Below are 22,322 nucleotides of genomic sequence, written 5' to 3'. Positions count from 1 at the left end.
TGGTCTGTTGCATTGGAATTGGACCTCTATGCACATTCAGCTGCAGCAGTTACTTCTGTGTGCTGGTTAACCATATTGCAGAGGCTCTACACTGCTGCTCTAGATCCATCTTTGGATGAGAATGCACAAATAGGGACTTGGTATGCATTCTGCTGTTATGTTTGTCCCTTGTTGCCTAGCTGCACAGTGCAGATGCATTGTACAATTCACTGTATTTGCAAGATTCAGTGCACTGTAAAGATGATTTAAACACTCTCTTGCGTTGCTATGAGCAGAAAAAGTGTTTCTAAAATTCCGATTACATTATCAATGAAATGCTCCCTAAGACAAATTATATTAAACCAATCTGATAAATCATTTATTACAGGCAGTTTGTATTTTGTAACTGAGCTCTCCCAGGCATGAAGCATATGCTGTGGATGGACTCCTCATGAAGGGGGTTAAGGTTGTTCTCTACTTTGGTTGAAAGACTAAAAGTAATATATTGGAAAGAATGACCCAAACCTCCGTTGTGGCAGCTCACCAATGACTCAACATAGCTGCCCAATCTCAGCAAGGGACTGCTCGTACTCTGCTTTCAGGACACATGTTCCCTGTATATTACTTCTGACAAGGGGTCACCTCAGTACATAGTTTATACTTTTTCTCTACAATTAATGTTGTTACTGGGTCGTAGAAATGCATTTAAGCTTCAGCAACATTTATATAAAAAAAAAAAAAAACTTCGCTTTAGCCTAAATTCCATCAGGCCTCTAGAAGAATAGAGTCAATCCTGAAGCCACCCCTGTTATAACCTGTTATGATGAAATATTGACTGCTTTGTGTACTGTTAGAAATCATTGTGTGACGTGAGGAAAATAGCCTGTTTGTTTTAGTTTTGTTGGGTGCGATAGTAATAAGGAGGCTGGTGTTTACTGCCACCCAAATTGAAGTGAAACTTACAACCATGTGCACTACCCTTGCAAGGGGGTGACCCCAGCTTATTCTGGATGTGAAATGGTCTGACTGAACGTAATTCATTAGATGTGCGCCGAGTGTTGACATTTAAAGAGTCCCAATCAACTCTTAATTTAGGGTTGCACAACAGCGTAGTAAGTGTGGTAGGGAGGCGGCGCTCTGAGGTCCCTATTCTAAATAACCCTGCATCTTACATGCTCTTTAACAGGAGGATGCACCTTTACCAACCTGTCTGTAGCTGAGGCTGCAGTGAAGTTGAAAATAATAAAACTTGATTGTTTTAGATGGATATAAAGAAAGTAAGTTATGTAGGTTTATGGATTTACACTTGTGTGTTATTTATTCCCACTGTTTGTGACCCAGCACTACTACGGCCTGAGCTTAGCAAGGGAATTTAAGAACTATTCCACCCTATTATGGCTGTGTGCTCTCTTGCACCACTCTGAAATAAGGCATTAAATATGAGGGCAGTAAGACGTATAGTTTTTCAGTTTCAAGATTTTTTTCCAGGGCAATAGAGCGGGCATCTCCGGGTAGGCATGCAGCCCGTTATTGTCCTGCTATAGATAGCTGAATGCTACAGTGTGCACTGGGTGTAATGTTTATAAGCCTCTATTGACTGACACTGACCAGCAAAAGCATGTGTCAGATTGTTTGGCCTGAGTGGCAAACTCATATCCTCTGTGTATTTAGGCCCAGAGTAGTAGAACGATTACTATCAGTTTCTCCTCGGCTGTGATCGTGGCCTGAGGAGACCCTAAAATTCACAACACTACAACTTTACTGACTGACTGAGTGAAGGTATTTCATAGGTTTGGATTGCACAGTGCTCTTAACAATGTTTAAATGGCCTATTGAGCTGCTCTTAGCTGCTCAGCTGCGCACTAATGACCTCAAAGTGATACCACTTCACCATCCCTTCAAAGAGCATCAACCTTTAAACAGAAACCCAGATTTTTCTTGAACGGACCAAATTTGAACACTAGAAACTCTCTTGTGAATTACTAGTGAGTACTGCAGGAACTCAATAATGACATGGGTTCAAAAGAAAATATACAGAGATGTACTGCAGTCATCAAACTGAAGGCATCAAACTGTCACTGTACACTTTCTCACACTCTTTCTTTCATTGTTGCTTCCTTCCTTTCTTTCTTATTTTCTATCTTTGTTTCATAAAATAAATAAGGAAGCTAGTTTAATGTAGTTTGGGGTTGCAGGCTGCTTCTAATGTCTTTCTAAATGTGCCTATTTGGATATATTGAACAGCAATGAGCTTCTTGCTAATTACCTTAGTGTGATAATGCTTCAGTTCCTTCCTTTAAGTTTCTTGACTGTCTAGACACACACATTAACAAACATAAATAAAGATTGAAATATATAGGCACCGAAACACAGCTGAACTGTTCTCACACATTCGGTGAAACAGGCATGCCTAAACATCATTCTGCTTCAGCTGTTCAGACAGACATACCTGAGAAAACACACACATACTCACAGGCACAAAGTAGTGTGTTCATGCGCATACAGCCTGTTTCTGACTGTTCCGCTTCACTCCTTTTCTTTAGGCCACAAGCTGCTGCTTCTGCTGTACAATCTTATAAACAACCTTCTCCTTCTACTGTTAATCATAAATAGTCATCCTTTCTACAGTTAAGATTTTGACATGTATTTTTTTGAAGAAAATCAAAAGCAGAAGACAAATAAGTAATTCCCCTGTAGTCTCAAAGTCTGAGTGGATAGCTTTGATTAACAGCTAAGCCAACAGATCCACATAAATGCAACTTGTGCTTGGGACTGTAGTTTACAAGCTGAGGATGGACAGTTTGATGTTAGAACTGGGTTAAAGAATAAGGAAATTGCCCACCTGGCATTTTTAAACGTTTGAAATCATGTTTGAAATGTTTTAAATCATGAATTACCATCATGGATCAAGGTTGAATCCCCGTTAATTTTGTTTCAGTTTTGCAAAGCGAGTCATTGCTGATACAGCAACGTCGTTTCAACATTTCATAAACTGCGAGTTTCCTTTTCGTTGGCCACGTCATTTTCACATCCCAGTCTTTTCAAATGTCCTCGCTGAAAGGAGTAAAGCACACACACAGAAATCCACCTGGTCTGTCAGACACACTCTGCAAGTTCGACACAATATATCAGTGCATACAAGTAAAACCAGTTTATTTTCTTTCAAGTGATCATACTTCTGACTCTCGCTTTATGTGAAATGTGTTCATTATCATCTCAATATTGTAAAGTAGCCAGCAGTTTAGCCCAAAATATTATTACAAAATTCACAACAAAATCTGACATTTTTAAACAATACGAGACTCATCGGTTTATAACAGGCGTGCAATTTGCAGCAGGCAAATATAATATAAAAAATACATATCGGATTACATTTTTACTTTCATCAGAAGGATGAAATTCCCTCTGATAAAAAAAAAAAAAGCATCTTCAGGCTTTTTGCAGGTCCTCAAACATCTTTGGACTGATGTTTGACAACCAATAAATGGTTTCTGTAGCCGCCATATTAGCAGAGTAGTTGATGTGATGAGCACTACTGTTGATGGTTTAATTAACATATCTTTAAAAGAATAAAATAAACAATCTGACGATTTTCACAATAATGTATCTTTAAAAAATCCACAGAAATCCACGTGTTCTTGTGAACATTTAGAGAGAGGAGGAAATATAATACAAATAACATTGGCAAATAACGTGCTATGGTTTATTAATGCTCCGTGAATCTGTTGTGAATTAATAACTCTCAATGCTGTTTTATCCATTTCTCACATTATCTTGAGCTATTTAAAAAAAACTAAACATTGCCAGAGGCTGAAACATGCAGGGTGTAATACGATAGTAACATGCTTTCCAAAAGTCTGAGTTTCATATTTATTGAGGTACATCTTGAATGTAATTTGCTGATGTCAAAGATGAACATGTTTTTTTTCCTCTTTTTAATATTAGCCTGTTTGCATGTCGTGTTTGTTTTAAAGATTGTGTGAGTGTGTGCATGGATACATTCAGTCATATGTATGAATACAGATTTATAAAGCTTTCTGTGGATTCTTTGCCATTCTTGTTGTGATGGCAGTTAATCCCTCAGATGGTTCCATATCTTTTTACATTATTTGAACATTTACTTGCTATTTTTATTTTGACAAAAGCACGGCTAAAGGCTTAGACATGCACAGGTTGATTCTGCCGTGTTGAAATGTTTTTTACATCCTTATTACCTCCGGTAAGGTTTTTCTTCACTGTGCTGTAATAAACCATGTGATGGATTCTCATCGGCAACATCACAAGTTCATGGTTTCATATTAGTTCTCTAATACGCCAGAAACTCACTGAAAAAGACCACCTACCATCTCCCATTCTGTCATGATGAAAATGATCTACAGCTAATAAATAATTGACAAGTAGCAACTCATAGAATACCAGTATTACAGCATTTTAGAGACACAACCGGAAACATGTTTGCAAGTTAGGCATTAAACACCCAGTGTCTCTGTGTTCAACAGCAAACTGGTGTAGTGCAGAGTGCTTAGCTCCCAGAAGTGATGTGTGTGAATGTAAAGGAGGAGGCTGTCAAAAAAGCATGGGGGCTTTCAGTTTCAGAGTTTTGTTCTTTCTCTCTGCTCCCATTCATTAAAGATTGATTATTTTTGAAACACCAAAATGTCACTGAATAATGAATTGTTATACCTTTGGCATAGCAGCTTCCGTTGAATAAGATGATAGTCACAGCCAAGAACTCTGATTGTCTTTCTTCCATGCTGGTTTAATCATTAGTGTTCACACGTTTTAGAACAGAATATGTCCTCCCACATTTGTTGCCTCCTCCTGTAAGGTGAACACAGCTACATCCTTTATCAAAATATCTGCTCCTTCAAATAATAATTTTCTTTTTACGTTATCTCAACGGCATAACTTGTATGATTTCATTTTGTATGATTCATTTCACATTCTAGCACATCAGGGATTCCCCTGCATTGTCTGGGTTTGATCTGTCTGTTTGTTATCAATACATTTTGTATGTTGTTTTTGTAAATGCACATCAACCTATTGAAGCACTGTAGAGGGTTTGATAGTGCAGCATTATTTCAGTCACAAAGGTAATTGAGAAGAAAACTTTTTTAAAACAACAACTAGGATTTTGACTGGGATGACAGAAGTGTTCTTCCTATTTTCTGCTCAGATTTGTTTTCTTCTTTTCGCTGTAAACATGACTTCATGCCATGAAGTCATGTTTAATAACTGGACTCATGAGGCCAAGAGTTTGGGGGAGGCTGCCAGTCTTTTCAAAATGGTGTTTTCTGTTACTGCTACTTTTAATTTATTGTTATTCACATGCAGCTCCTAACATGATATAGCACTTGCCCAAGGCAGTTTGTGAAATCCCACTTAAATACTAAGCGTTCACCTTTTACCAGTGATAGAATAATTATTTTCTATTGCTGGACATTGTAAGGATGAAAAAGCATACCTGCAGGAATTATAATAAATCTTGTATTATTTTTTGTCTTTCTTTTCGCTCTTGTCTGTACTCTCATCTTTCCTAATTGTCTTTGTTTATAATTTATAATGTATCATTGTTTTCCCTTTTGTTCTTCTAGGTGATAAAGCTGTCATTTGAAGAGTTTGACCTGGAAAGAGGATATGACACACTGACTGTGGGAGATGGAGGGAAAATAGGAGACACTCGGAGGGTACTCTATGTGTAAGCGACACTCATTTGTGAAAGTAGTCTTGAAATGCAGAACACATTAATGGTTGCAGTCAGAGAGAAAATTGGAGAAACATGGACGCTTATTGTGTAGGTCCACATTATGTACCATATATTGTATTGTGTTAGTTACATTGTTTTGATTAATTTTTACACTGAAACAACATCATATATTTGTCCATCTTATCATTATTGTTTATTTAATATATATATATATATATAATATATATATATATATATATATATATATATCATAATTAAAGTCTCCTCAAAGTCAAAAAGAGAAAGTGATAAACCAACAATGCTAAATGTTGTGTTACTGTATGTGTGTGTGTGTGTGTGTGTGTGTGTGTGTGTGTGTGTGTGTGTGTGTGTGTGTATGCGCGTAGACTCACTGGTTCCAGTGTCCCTGACCTCATCGTTAGCTTGTCCAATCAGATGTGGCTACACCTGCAATCAGACGATACAATCGGCTCAGCAGGGTTCAAGGCAGTCTATGAAGGTATGGCCCCCTCCCACCCGCATGTTTCTTTCTCTCTGTCTCTGAAACAAACACTCACATACATACACACAAAATATATTTATACTCACATAATGGAGTGTGAAAGTCATTGCGTTGCTGACGGAGTGATTCAATAGTGAACACAACTGCTGTTGTCTGTCCTTGTGTATAAATGTGAGTGTGTGTGCGGCTGTGCCTTACAAGAAGGTAATAACTGAATTACGAGGCAATCAGCTGATCGTTTTGCTTGGTTATTTTTCATATTACACCACAGCTAACACTGATAAAGAGATACAGATGGTGACAGTCACAGTGAGTGAAGGTAAGAGGGAGATATATAGTATACATGTCCCTCTAAATACTTGATATTTAGAACAATACATTTCATTTATTTGATTATCCTCTGCATTTCACCATGCCAATGCAGCTCTAAATCGTATTGAAGTAAATTGAACAAAGAGTGAGACAGTCAGAGAGATATAATTTGAAAAACGTAGAGAAAGAGGAAGAGGGACAACAAAAAATGTACGGAAGGAGACAAAATGACAAATTGAGTGAAAGAAAATAAACTGTCTAAGGGAGAGATTGAGGGAGTGTGAGAGAGGAGGAGAGAGTGTGAGGGATAAAGGTTGTGCTCTTGGTTCTGCTTAGCTATGTTTGATTCAGTGATGTTGCTGACAGTGTTGTCCGGGTCAGTTGCTGTTGAAGGGAATCAGCACAGTGCAGCGACACAAGGCGCATGCAACTTTAACTGGTAAGCAGGCGGTGCTGAACATCATATTACAAAGTCTTCTTGGCTCGGCTAAAATGGTGCTGACCTTGAATTTGTTAGGTTAACATACTCTTTACAACTTCCCTTAAGTGATCAAGAAGGCCCACCTTAATTATATGACATATATTTAAAAATGACACATTGTAAACTAAGAGTAAAAACTTCTAGAATAACCTCTAGATGATCTTGTAGTTTCCCCCAGGATAACTGAACAACCGCCTGCAGTATGTTTTGTGTGCGTGTCCTTGCATGTATATATGTGATGCTGTCACATCATATAATGTCACCATGTTACACACTTTGATCAGAGATACCCCCTGAGAGCCTTCAGTGTTCAGGCCTGCAGGAAAACACGTGTGTCGCTTTCTTGCTTTTGAATGCTGTCATATTACACTTGTCAATTACTGCAGTTCTTTGTGTGTACGTGCGTGTGCACTTTAGAAAGAGAGAATAAACACACACAGCCCATTACGATAATTGAGGCTTTCGGTGAAATGCTGCTGCCAAGTTTTTAGGCTGATGGCAATTGGCTGTGAAAAGAGTAATGATGTAAATCATGTACTTTATTTTTTAACTCATCAAAGGACTGAAAATGTTGATTGAATGTCTCGATGATTCTTCCATAATATCACAAGTATAATTGTTACTCTATGAAAACATCTGGATACAATCCTTGTTCCATTACTGCAGATTCAAAACCAGCCGTGACAGCATGTGGCTCGTATTGTTTTCACTTTTTGAGTCTGTGTGTGTCATCATGGCAAAATATGGGCCTGGAGACACCTACTTCCACAAACGTAGTAAATAATAAAGAGTGTTTTATTTATATGTGGGTCTATTTGTGCACATATTTTGTCAATAGAATACTAAGATTGATGCAGTCACAAAACGTTGAAGTTTAAATCAAAATGAAGGCCAAGATGACGAAGATGGGTGTGGTCCAAGCAAGGACAATGAAATTAGGGGGTTAGGAAGTGGGGAACAGACCCCCACTGACTTACCAGGGGCTCAAGATCGTTGATATCCATCCTGACACTCGTCAACTGTGTGACAGATTGCTCTAGGCCGCACGCACGCACGCACGCACGCACGCACGCACGCACGCACGCATGCCTACCACTTCTTTAAGTATTCTACTCTTGTGGGTGTACTTACATCCCAACAGATAGTTAAAGTGAACACATGCACTTACACACATACATTGCTCACCTTGAGATGTATTTGCCCAGAGCGAATCCAGGAGCATGGTGGAGCATGTGTTACAAGATGACAGACGTCTGGTAGAATGTCAAATTTTAAAGCAGGGGAGAGAGAGAGGAGAAGTGGGTAAAAACATACTGCCATTAATGGAAGAAGGGATATACAAAAAGAGAGTGACACAATGAATGGAATATGATTGTAGGCCAGTCTGGCAGTACTGCTAATGTGACACTCATGCCAGAATGCAGTGTATTGAATCAGATTGAGAGATCGGGAGCAATAAGAAGAAAATTGAGCACAGTGGGAGCAGGGACAATTTGAAATAAGAACAGGCCGAAATAGAGGGATGAAGATAAGGAAACAAGGAAAGAAACAACACGTGTGTGTGTGTGTGTGTGTATGAGAAGCAGGCGTATGCAAAATAAAGTCACACACATCAGTGTTGCTCTCTTTGATTTGTACCTCCCGCTGGTTTCTTAACGAGTATGCCATGGATCAGTGTGTTTGCATCTACCTGTGTGCCTCCACTATTTGTTTTGCCTTTTACAATTAAAGCTGAATTACACTATAATTACCCCTGAAGACAATTAGTTGCAACAAGTGAAACAATAACATACATTTATCAACACGAAATGTGTCAATAATGGAGACTTGGAATTTCGTTTAGTTTTTTTGCTCGTCGACACATCTGCATTAAGGTTGTAAAGTAGCCATTGCTTACATTTTATTGATTGTTTATTGTTAACCCTAACCACAAGTCTGAAAGAGTTTTTTAAAAGTCGTAGTTTAGAGACAAAGATGTCAACTAGCAAATTGGCAACTGCCGACATCCAGCAGTATTACATGAGGATGAACCAGATTACCATAAACATCCATACAGAATGTTCCAATTTGTCTCACCGACAATCTAAAAATAAATGATGCATTTTATTGCCATTTAATCCCACTCACAATATCTGAATGTCACCATGTGGCACGTTGACATTAATTATCAGCATTAAAACATGGCTGCATGTGTCATGTGTTACAGAGATCGATCGGGGAGGCTGTGGTGATCCTGGGGTGCCTGCATTTGGTCGTCGTAGCGGTGATCGCTTTCAACACGGGTGACGTGTTGACCTTCTTTTGCCAGTCGGCTTTTTGAACTAGTGGGAGAAAAGACCGTCACATGCCAGCACAATAACCAGTGGTCTGGCAATAAACCCAGTTGTATCTGTAAGTACACATCGTCTATACAGAGATATTTATGTTTGTGTTGATTTATTGCCTGTTCATTTTGAAATACTATTTGTCTTTTTTGCTTGTATTCTTACCCAATAACCCATCAACTTGACCTCTTTCCTTCCTGCCTTGTTCCTTTGTTCCTTCCTGTTTGTAGTTTCATGTTTCTTCAACTTCACGGCTCCATCAGGGACTATATTGTCCCCAAACTACCCAGAGGAGTATGGGAACAACCTGAACTGTGTGTGGTTGATTATCTCGGAACCGGGAAGCCGCATTCATCTCTTGTTCTCTGACTTTGAACTGGAGCCACAGTTCGACTGGTTGGTGATCAAAGATGAAGGTAATTGTATTTTAATATCTTAGTACACCTCAGGAAATGCATATTTTAAATTTTCTGAAATATGGATTTGCATACATGTCATTTTTCTTAAATCGTTAAAATGATCAAATAATCTGGATGTGCACTCTTCTCAACTTAAGTCTATAACCAGTAGGTAAAGACAACTTCTGATCGGGTTTGGTTTAGGAATGGCTAGAAATGGCATTGAAAGTTGGAATATTTATTTTATTGTCCACTTTCCAATACGCACAGAAAACAGGGCAATTTGATAACTCATTGTAGTCAAAGTTATTGATTTAAACTGGATCAACTCAAGCCTTTGTTGACTGCCTTGTCATTAAAGATGAAAATTTGTGCTCAATCGGCTGGCCGTAAACCTGTCCCTCTGCAGGGATATTTCTTGGAGCAGGGTTTTTGAAAATTGCAGGGCAATTAGTGCTGTTCCACTGGGCAAAACTGAAATTAAAGTTGTTGCTTCAAAGTCTTCTAGTTTGTTCCGCTTGGTGATCGGTCACTAGTGTCACATGAAAACAACACTGTACGTCTTCTTTTCAGAAATGAAAACAAAAAATGAAAACTCATTTTATAACTGACCTGCCCTCTTGAAAGTAATTACGATTTTGAAAACTTCTATTTACTGCCAAAAAGACCTCTGTATATACACTTTTGGATTAGATTAGGAAAGTACGATGAAAACCACAAAGACTTTTTACTGCTGTGAGAAATATTACACATAAAGGTTTGGTGAAATAAAAAATAAGTCAAATCAGTTCAATTGGTTTTGTCATACCATTAACAGGTGTTGACTTGTAAATAATTAGTATCCATTAATATGCCACTCATTAAATGATTACTAATTGAAGTACAGAAGGTTAACTACTATACAAATGTGCATACAATTGAAACTTCTGCTGCACCACATTACTTAACAGACATATAATACAAATTAATTTACAAGTAACATCACTCAGCATTGCAATGGTGCTGTAATTAGCAATCATTAATTAATACAACAAAAATAAGTTATTTTAAGAGGTAGTGATAGCCATTTGAAGAAGCATATCACTTCTCAAGTATTGCTTATCCGTCATTGATAATATACATTGATGATTTATTTGCATTGTCGGAAATTCTCTCCTCATGTCACATTTGTATCATATCTAGTTTGATGTTATGCCTTTAAACCTGCATACATAAGAAAGAGCTGCTTTAGTTCAAAAGGAAAATAAATCAGCATCCTAATTCACCTGTATTTCCATTCACCAAGGAGTTTATGTGACCTTGAAATGTAATATGTTTATCCCTGTATAATAGAACAATGAAATACAAACAAATGGCAAGCAAAGTGAACAGAGTAACCACAGTAATAACCCATAAATCACCTGAGCTGGGAAACAGTACAATAAAATCATGCCTACAAAATCTGATAAAACTTAAGGGCATGCTTTTAAACAGTATATAAATGGTTAACATAATCAGAAAGCCATTGTTGTAATCTAATAAAAGAGCACATGGTGATAGACTTTTAATTAAGGCATTTCTGTGAATCTCCCCTCTTAGATAAGTAAGCGTAGGACCTTGTCACTCTTTCAGCTATTGTTGCATTGCTTCTCTTCTACTCCCTGTCTCTTGCCTATGAATGCAATAATGAATATGTGAAAGAGCTTTTGGGTTGTTGAAGAGCAAAGTGAATGGCACTTTGAAACTCAGTCGCCATGTATCTTAATTGAGTCTTAGGAAGTCAAGGAGGAAATAAAAAGAAATGTTTCTGTGGGATTGTTATTGAAGAATCCCAATTTCAGCTTTATCACTAAGGTGTTCTTGTATCTCCCCGTCAATCGTTGTTGGATTCTTCTGAGGATTTTTAAATATTTCTTTTTAAATATATAGTATGTTCCTAATGATGTGTTCTAAATCACTCTACAATTAATCATGCTGATTGCTCTCTGTTACATTTAAAGGATTGGAGGGATCAGGAATAATCTGAAAGTTTGAATACCCTTCTCCTCAGCTATTATCAATATCCAGTATCGTACACTTTTAACATTTAAATGATTCTCGTGCATCTGATATTGTACCTGCCATTAAAATATATAATTCAAAATGAAAGTATAAATCAATAGAATATCATACAATGAATGCACTCGATGAAGAAGTAGGTCTTACTGTATTATTGCAACAGCAAATATATACACGCAATCGCTGGTGGGCCATCAGCAACAACAAGCATTGTGTTAGTTCTGGCAGCGTACTGAAGTTGTGCAAGCCAATAGCTCCTCAGCACAAGTTGACATTTATAATCGCTGATCACATTCTTAACTACATCACATTCAAACAATGCAATAAAGTGGTCTTTAGAATCTCACAATGTCTCTCACATACTTGTGATCATTATGGCGCTGCTGCTGGTGGCTAATCTGTTTATTTCTACCTGCTATAAACTGCTGTTACTCGCTGCAGCGATTGATTTCTCTATCAACCACCTCAGCTTCCTCCTATTCATATGTCTTATCACCATTGCTGGGGATGGCATTTCGTTCCTTGTGCATTATGTTTATTCCATATCTCACTGATAAGGGCCTGCTGGGTTCTGTTCTGTATAGCCCTTTAGGGTTATATTATGCTCCCTACTGAATCTGTCGCTGCTGTTTGGATAATTTGGGAGCACCCTCAAGAGCAATGTATTCTGCCAAAAAAGTGTGTAGTTGCAGTAAATGATACTATGCTGTGACACAAATGTCTCGGACAGAAATGAGGTGATGCATGGTTACAGCTGCCCAGGCCAGTGGGGGACGGGTAATGGGTTCAGGGCCATTCAATTGGTATACAGTGGGTCCTTTAATGGCTATAGAGCGATGCCTTAATGCCAGAGCATATCTTAACATAGCAGCCAGGTTCAGCCATTCATTGCAATCATATATCCCTCAGGGGTTTGATTGGTACTTTGAACAAGATAATGCTCCCTGCCATGGTAACAGAATTGTCTAGGAATGCATGGCTCAAGACACCTTCAGGTGAAATAATGTTAATGGTCTGGACAACACAATCCCCTGATATCAGTTTCTTTGGGATTCACTCAAATGCAGCTTCTATAGAATAAAGCATCTACTCACCAACCTCTGCCAGTTGTGACACTATAACTCGACAGGTACCTTGCTAAGTCACCGCCGAGACATGTAGGAGCTGTGAGGACTAAAGGTGGTCCAATATGGTACTGAACAAGGGTCTGTATTTGCAGGTCACTGAGTGAATAGTTATTGTTGTTGGGTTGGTTGGATAAGATGAAAGGAATCCTGTTTTGATGTGCAGCTACAATGACATTCATGAATTGTTGCAATTTTTGTTTTCTCTGTATATTTTCATAAAACAAAGTTTGTTACTATAGAAGTTTGTGCATCCCACTTTTGGATACTGTCGACTTGCACTTGATTTAAAAAAAATCTTATTATACAGTGAACTTTAACAGAGATAGTTGCAAAAAATGCCAGGGACTATGTCAAATGGCCTTGTTTTAGCACAGTGATGATGCGTTTCATCTCAATAGTCTCAGAAAAAGACCTAAACCTGTAAAAACGCTAGTTATCCTTCAATGGCCTTAAAATAAACAGTTTTTAGTATCTAAGAATCATTGTTTTTCATTAGCTTAATAATAATAATCCATTTAATTTATATAGTGCTTTTCTAGATACTCAAAGACACTTTACATTATATACCGTAGACACAGCTACGGGGAGCAATGCAGGGTTAAGTGTCTTGCTCAAGGACACATCAACTAGGGCGGGGATTGAACTGCCAACCCCTTGATTGAAAGACGGACATGCTAACCACTGACCCATAGTCGCCCCACAGCTTAGAATGAGTCATTTATTTCTACATAGGCAGCAGGTCCTCTTCACAGAGTCTGCCATGTTGCACCACCATGTTTCTGCAGTAGCCCAGAACGGAAAAGCCAAACACTGGCTCTAGAGAGTCCTTTTGCATTTTTACTGCAAGGGTATTCAGTTGGATGTAATTGATTGACCAACAGTGCTATCCATTGTGCTACCGGTAGAGTATTTATTAAAGTATGTACATTGGTAACATATTTATGCTAAATAACACCAAAACAACATATTTAGATGTGCTAATTTGAACAAGAATCGTAAGACCTATTGAGTCATATTTCAGTAATTTTGTTCCCAAACCTAATAACATTTTATCTCTTGATGTCTCTCTGGGTGTTTTATTATTCCCTTTTACAAGAGTCCTTCACTTTCCAAGTATGTCCTTGGCCTAATGTTATTCAGACAGAATTCGATAAGCAGCATTAAAATGTGTCAGTAAAAGATTGTTTAAACTCTGTTCTATTTTAGGCCTGTCTGAGCCAACAACATTTGGGACGTTCTCGGGAAAAGATGTTCCATCACAGATCGCCTCGAATGGACACATCATGAGACTGGAGTTTCAATCTGATCACTCTAATACTGGAAAAGGCTTCAATATCAGCTACACCAGTATGTGCTACCTACCTACCTTCCTGTTTGTGTCTGTCTGTTGATTAGATTTACTGACATGTAAAACATATACAACCTTCCTTAGAGGTCAGCTCCTCAGAATGGAAGAAACAAGGCTTATTGATAGATGCACCAGTTTGTGACTGTGTGATCATAAACAAAGACATACAAACAAATAGTTCTCTATTATCCAAAGCAGCTGCAATATACACTATTTGAATAAGGGAAGATGTTCTGACCTTTTCTTAAAGCACTTGCCATCTCTGTCTTTCTGTGTTGTTGCCATTCTTTTTGACTGACTGCTATTTGTATGTCTTACTCATGCTTTACTTAGTTAAACCTGTCTCACTCTCAGCGGAACTAGTTCTGCATGACTGATTCTGATTCATTCTTTTTGATTTCAATGAGATTTTGCAGCATTTCCCACACTGTCTCCCAAATGACCTTGTCTCTGACTTTCCTTTGAGAGGTTACATTTGACAAGTGAAAATACACGGACAAGTATTGTCTCTTCAGCACCACAGAATACAAAGTCCTACCTCTAATCCTAATGCAACAAATGTCCCCTTTAAATCCTAACACAAATTAAATGCACCACTAGAAGCAAAGAAAATGCCATTATAGTCCTTTTTCATGTACAGAAATCCTTGCTCTACTGCCTTTTATATATATATATATATATATATATATATATATATATATATATATATATATATATATATATGTATCTTTATTGTCAACAGTTGTCAAAGAAAGACAAAAAAACACTGTTGATAAAAAAAGTCATATCATTTTTGTTGATGAAACATTTTGAGAATGTAATTAGAAGTTGTACATTAACAGCGATTTATGAACAATCAGGCATGTGTGCAGTTTCACAAATTTTGCATTTTAATGCATATATGAATATCAATTGGGATTGCTCTGAGCATATATCAATATCTGTTTGTATAAATAATGTTGTATAATGCAAATATAAACTTTGACACACCATAATAAATGTTAATAATTTATGACTTAAAAGTTAGGTTAAATTGCTCCTCCAGGGTAAATATGTGTCACGTCTAAAGATTGACTTTATTGTAATGACAGCTATATTTAAGGACATCAATAATAAGGGTGTATTCAAATAGTGATTATCACTGTTGTACTGTTTACACAACCATAATCTCTATTTTTTTAATTTAAAATCATGTATGGTTCCCATAATTTACTATCTACTATGAACAGTTAGGATTCTGCTCTATGATATTGCATTGTTTGAGATGGACTGCATTAACCACAGCCGAGCCGCAGCATTTTTGACCAGCTCTGAGCACGTACTCTATATGACTCATTTAGAACCGAGATACAATAACTCATTGTACACTAGGAAAAAGTCTCACTGCATCCCCTTGAATAATCACACGTTGCCAGTACAAAGATACACCTTGCTATGCTTGAAGACAGCCCTTTGACACTTCATTTTTGACATAAATGGTTCACTCTTATTGAAAACGATTACAAAAAGCTGACCCGATCTGGTAAAATTAGTTTTGTCTGATCGGGCCTTATATTGCCATTCATTTAATAGTATTATTAAATGGCTGGCCCCCAGGCGGTAGGGGCCACTAGTGATGACACTGATGAGTACATCCATGTCCCCCAACCGCTGCTCTCCAGCCAGAGACACAATGGAGGAAAAGCATAGACTATATTTCTTTGGGTAAAACAGTTTGCTCACTTTTATTGTTTTGGACTGTGTGTTATGCTAAAGAAACTACACACACAGCTGACTGCATTGCGGCACTGAGACACTGCTCTGTGGCAAGGGACACAGTTAGTGTATCAACCTCATGTTATGGACATTTTAGAGACCTAAGACATACTTTAGACAAATAGAATGACTTTAGAATGAGAGTGTATCTGTTGAGTTGTGTCAATTCAATCATACAATACCTGGCGGAGATCTGTACTAAACTGAATGCCCTTGTCTAGTACTGCATTTTTTCCGCCTTATTTTCGAAACCATCATATTGATCTCCATCTTTCACTCTGGCTTCTTCTCGGTTGTGTTGCTTGTCCATTCACACACAATCTTGTCTAACATTTCCTTTATTTGAAACACTCGCAAGTACAATCTCTCTTCTCCCTGCTCTGATCTAACACATATCATTTGAATATTTTGTCTATTGTCATTTTGTCATGTCTATTGTCTCTTTTTTCATATGCATGCATCTCTCATCTTTTTATCCCCCCAAACCTTTCCACTACTTTTTACTGTCACTACCCTCTGGTGTGTGAAAGTATGCATGGCTATTTTCTGTTTGCTTTTGGCCTTTGCATGCAGTATGTGTGTGCATGCACATGCACATGTTTTTGTATCCATCTGCCGGTATATGTAATAATGTGCAGATTCATTGCATGTGTGCCCTTTCCTCTCTTGTTCTCATTTTTTCCCTCTATCTTTATTTTTCTCTGTCTGCTCTCATTTCCTCTCCATCAGTAGCTCATCAACCTGAGACACGTCCAATCACTGGGCGTGTGCTCTGGATAGGATCAGGTTAATATCTGGAATAGGGATGATACATGACCTGCTTGAATCCACGTGAAGATAATTCCATCGCCATATCAGTAGAGATATCACATTTACTGACAGCGATTTTCACACTTTTTATTCAGTATTCAAATAAATTGAAATACCTTGTATAACCATGCAATTAGCCATGCTATGGTCTGTAGGCACAATGTGTTTTTTCTCTATATGTTGTCTGTCACATTAGTTCTCATTCAGTTGCAAAGAAGTTTGGCTTTGTTTCAGTTTATTTAGTTTATTAACGGTTTATTTAGTTAGTGCTGCTTTTTAACTTTTCTCTCATTGTTATTTCTCTGTAGCATTTGGGCAGAATGAATGTCATGACCCAGGAGTTCCTGTCAATGGTCAAAGGTATGGTGACCAATTCCAGCTCGGCAGCTCTGTGGCTTTTCGCTGCGATCAGGGATTCATTAGGACACAGGTAAACATCCAATATCTGTCTCTACACTCTGGTGTATAATAAGGTGTTCACATAAAATAAAAGCACATGTGTATTAGAAGTATTAACATTATTAGCATGTATATTGGGTGTAATAGCAGCCATAGTAACATGCTATTTACTGTTTACTCTGTATACTTTTGATTGGATTTACTTGTATTTATGTTTATTTCTTAGTTTTGTTATTTTTTCAGCTTGTATATTGACTTTTTACAAAGTACCATACCTGAGTATCATATCCTTTTTCCAGGGGTCTGATCAGGTCACTTGCATCATCCAGGATGGAAATGTTGTTTGGTCGTCGGCTGTACCTCGCTGTGAAGGTACACACAAAGACAAACTATTTACTATGCAAATGGAAAATGGCCAAACTATTGAAAATGTTGGACTTGCCAGAATATAGGGTGACAAAGCAGCTTAAGTGTGCTTATACAACTTAGGACTTTCACTACATTTCCTCCTCTAATTGCTTTACCCTCCCGCCTCCCCACACATATTCAGCTTGTTTGCACGCATCTTTTCACTACACAACAATAATCTTAAATGAGATTGGCACAAGTTTGACTGAAACTAATTCAGGGAGATGCAGACTCCACTATACAGAGATGTGTTTATAGTGTGCAGATGTGCGACTATTTGGAAGTAATAATAAAAGGACAGGGAATGCAATTATTGGAACACTTTTTAAAGGGTAATGTTATCCACTGGCCTGTGAGAATTGGTGTGTCTTTTTTTTGTATCTCCTCTATCTTGATTGTATTGTCTAAATGACATTATCAAATGTTGGCTGTTGTTAATAAATATGATCGAGGAGACACTCCAATTGAATAGGGCTGTCGCCTTATTCAATATTGAGTATGGGAAAATATTATCCCTCCCATTGGACAGAGAAGGATAATTATGTTATATTTCTAGAATGACTTTCTCTTGTGCATCTGTTCCATGATTACCATAGCTTCAGTGTGCACAAAGCAGGTACAATAAAATCTGTTATGTTAGTAAGCAGAAGGATGAAAGTATATGCAACTTGAGAACAGAATGTGAAAGACAAGCCAAATTACATATTGGAGAAAGATGACTGGATAATAAAAGGATCATGAACTCCAAGTCTAAAGTTGTTTTATAGGATGTTACTATACTTGCTAGCTTAATATGTGTGCTAAACAGACCAGCCCAAAATGTAAACACATTAACAAAGTTATTAAGTATTTCATTGATAAAATGACTAAAGCTAACTCTTGCATTTTAATGTGTCGAGATTTAGATTTTGGGACTCCTATACATTTGTGTCAAGATCTGCCAGCTATGCACAGTTATTTGAATTGCAGGGAAATGAGGAGTACATTTCTGGCATCATTTGATACATAAATATATACTTAATTTGCTCTATAAATTATTATGCTATAATTACTTTAGCCCTTTTTCCAACATGAGCATCTCAAATGTGTTTCCTGTAGCACAAGATTGCCACAACATATTTTCTGAAGGTAAATGTTGATGTATGAACTATAAATTTAGAAAGGATTAGAGAGCTAACCTAAATTGGGAAAATTATGAATATGCTAACTCGATGTGATACGAGCTTTGTGCTCATGCAATAATGAGCAAGAAAAAGTGATTAATTTCTCTCCCTCCGTGGCTGTTTGTTTATTTCCCTGTAGCTCCATGTGGAGGCCACCTCACAGCTCCGACTGGCGTTCTGCTGTCTCCTGGTTGGCCCTCCTTTTATAAAGACTCCCTGAACTGCCAGTGGGTGATTGAAGCACAGCCAGACCATGCTGTGAAAATAAACTTTGACAGGTTAGTGATTTGGTTATGTAGGCATAGAGGGGTTTGTTTAAGTTTGCTCATCAGTTACTTAGAATACTTGTCAGATTGTTGTGAGTTGGATAACATGGTTATCTTAAACTATGTCTGTTTTTTACACTTCTGTCTGACAGCCAGTACATTATTAAGTTAATCAGTCAATGAGATGGTAAGTCTTTCAGAAACATCATAAGTTAGTCAGATATAAATGCAGTTGTCGAGTTACTGCTGTAGTAAATAATTGACGTTGGCCTTTTGCAAATCTTTCTCTAAAAACAAGCTATAAGCAGATGCTGTGTAGCCTGAAATTGCTAAAGCTGAAATTAGTTATTTGGGGAATTGGCGTAAAGGTCATTCAGAATTTGCTTTGTATGAAAATGTCTTGTGCTGAGGCTAGTTCATTGTTCAGTTGGCTGGTTAGATAAAGTATGTGATAATCAGTAGTCCCCACTTTAAGTTAATTGCATTAATGTGATATTTGTCTTCTAAATCAATTACTACTGTAATTTATGTTTAAAATGATAACCAGCACGACTGAACCAACCAGTTCTGAGTGCCCTTCAGATACAACAGCTGGTAATTGCAGGCAGAGACAAAAGTCTTGTTCAGGGAGTTATTTTTAAAAGGTAAGTTATGTGGTTGTTTAAGTGCTCAGTTTAATTAGCTGGTCGAATGTGAGTCATTTTTATTATTTGCTTCTGACTTTAAACAAATTTTAGCTCTGCGTTACATTCGCTGGTATTTGGTGTACACTGCGCATTATGTATGCCTTTATAAATGTTATCTTTGTGTATGTCAGGTTATTGTGCATGTTTTGTTTATTTGCTTGTGTGTCCGTCTAGGTTCCAGACTGAGGTCAACTATGACACACTGGAAATCAGGGATGGCCCCTTAGCCTCTTCTCCCCTCGTCGGTGAATATCACGGCTCCCAAGCACCTCATTTCCTGATTTCCACATCCAACGTCCTGTTCCTGTTGTTCACGACGGACAACAGCCGCTCTGCAGCAGGCTTCAGCATCAGATATGAAAGTAAGGCTGATTGACTGACTGATAGAAATGTTTGGTAGACTAATTACTTGCAGGTACTCATACGCAGCAACAATGTTTTGTTTAAACCAGCTTAACAAGGTGTAATTACCCATACACACATTCACCCTCTTGACTTGTGGTATTTTTGCTTGTGTGATGTGATTTTCAGGTGTGAAAATGGAGTTAGACTCTTGTCTTGATCCTGGTATCCCAGTCAACGGTCGTCGCCAAGGCGGCAGCTTTTTTATTGGCTCCCGTGTCTCATTCACATGTGATCTAGGATACACACTGAGTGATCAGGAGCCAATTGTTTGCAACCATAATCATCAGTGGAGTCACGCTCTTCCCAGTTGTGATGGTGAGAATCTTTCGTTTTTTTCATTTTAGCCCTCTTGATAAAGACCTATAGTGAGCGGAAACCTTTTGTATCCTTTTACAAAAATAATGAAAGAGCAAGAATTATGTGATAAAGTGAGTAACGCAGTCATTGATGAAATACGTGTGTTCCAGCACTGCCCAATACGAGACAGAATTGTGGGACTATAACTACAGTTATTTAGGTATTTTATTCAGATCATCAATCCCTCCATTGTCTGTATTGTAGCTGCATATCCATGCAGAGTCGCAGGGTGGTGGAGGCTCTGCTAGCTGAGTCACTAAACAGGTCTCCAGTCTCATTCAGGTTTACCACATGTAGACAGACAACCATTTTCACTGATACCTACAGGAACGTAGGTTAACGTAATGCACGTCTTCAGCATCCAACGGAAACTAATGTAGACAAAGAAAAATATTTAAAGTAAATTGTTTTCTGTCTTTTAGCTGAGTTGCTGATGGTGACCAAGATATTAAAATGTCAGATTGCTGTCATCTTGGACTGTAAGTCACCTGTCCCAAAGAGGCAGATGCAGTTAGAAGTTACTCCATTTGGTACTCAGGCAGGCTTACATTTGGCAATAAGCAAGCACGCTTGCTGTTTGAGGGTTTTATAGTCCTACTAATTTTTCCACTAACTGGTTTGGGATGGCCCTGAACATGACGGTCCCCTCTTCATTGACATAAAAACCCAAGTGGAGTAGGCAGAGCGAAGCGGTTTAACAATTGAGCCAGAGTCAGAGGCAGTGAAGAGAGCAGAGGAAGGTGCAGGTGATTCTATAAGTAACTTCTTACCCAGTTTTCTGCTTTTTTCCCCATTTCATTAGGTGTAACTGGCAGCCATAGTATTAATTGTACAATCTATCCCCACTCCAAAGAACACACAAACAAAATGGTCCAAGTTGGACATCCAGCCTCGGTGAAACTATGCGGGTCAACAAGCTTTACTGAAACAGATGCTCACTGACCATCGCAGGCCTTCTCATTCAGCATTTGCCAACAGCTCATGCTATCATGGGAGATGAATACACAGCGTCTGATTCATTCTGCTGATTGAAAAGAATCCAATTTGAAAGCCAAAGTCAGGATGTCTCAACTTGGGAGTGAGTTCATACCGAGGCAATCTATCTCACAGTCTCAGCCATATAACATAAGCATTTTTAAACGGCCACAGTGACATTTTCGATTTTTAGCCAAGCATGCCATCTAAACAGACAACTGTTACATGACAGGACACACCATTTCAGAATGGCACCTTTCTAAAATATCGACTTATATAAGACTTATATAATATATCATAGTTTGCTTTCAGAGAAGATCACAGGACCAGAATGATGTGTCAAATGGGTTTTACCATGACTGCTTTTGATTAATCAGTGAATCATTGTCTTTACCCGTATTGTTACTTTACTACCTACTGACAATTGTACATGTTCAGTTGACCTGATTTGCATGTTGCTTGGCGGTGGGAGGAAGCCAGAGAGAACATACACAAACATGGAGAAAACTTGCAAAGTCCACTGCAAAGAACTTGGACATCAATTTAAAGGAGAAAGGAAGTCTTCTTTAAAAACTCCCACAACAATACTCAAAGCAACTCATACACACACATTAACGACAATAATCTTATTTACAGTGCAGTCTCAGATGCACAGTTAACATTTTAACAGGAAAAGACAGTTTTTTTTCTTTCTACCATACTACATTACGCAGCCAACGAAATTCATTATTTTGACAATATATTTTCTCAAAGAAAAACAAAATGACATGTAGTCCTCCTGCAGGCGTGCAAAGATCGTTCCCTTTCAGTAATGCCATGGTATCTATTGGACCCAAACCGCTCGTCTTATTCCTGCAGGTCAGCTAAATCGCCAAACAGATAA

At 38.0% G+C, this 22,322-nt stretch overlaps 1 protein-coding gene across 1 annotated transcript in view; it reads left to right on the top strand.

Moving 5' to 3' along the window:
- Positions 1-22,322, top strand: part of LOC117751630 (CUB and sushi domain-containing protein 1-like) — a 258,734-nt gene that overhangs the window by 134,789 nt on the left and 101,623 nt on the right. The window contains 12 exon segments of the mRNA XM_034563565.1: positions 5,574-5,677; positions 6,073-6,185; positions 9,188-9,261; positions 9,263-9,295; positions 9,297-9,372; positions 9,536-9,721; positions 14,074-14,214; positions 17,089-17,210; positions 17,479-17,551; positions 18,890-19,028; positions 19,877-20,064; positions 20,234-20,422. Of these exon segments, the coding sequence (XP_034419456.1) occupies positions 5,574-5,677; positions 6,073-6,185; positions 9,188-9,261; positions 9,263-9,295; positions 9,297-9,372; positions 9,536-9,721; positions 14,074-14,214; positions 17,089-17,210; positions 17,479-17,551; positions 18,890-19,028; positions 19,877-20,064; positions 20,234-20,422 (1,438 nt within the window).

This window comes from Cyclopterus lumpus, chromosome 3 (assembly GCF_009769545.1).
Source record: "Cyclopterus lumpus isolate fCycLum1 chromosome 3, fCycLum1.pri, whole genome shotgun sequence".
Lineage (NCBI taxonomy): Eukaryota > Metazoa > Chordata > Actinopteri > Perciformes > Cyclopteridae > Cyclopterus > Cyclopterus lumpus.
This window is presented reverse-complemented; position numbering and strand designations above follow the sequence as displayed.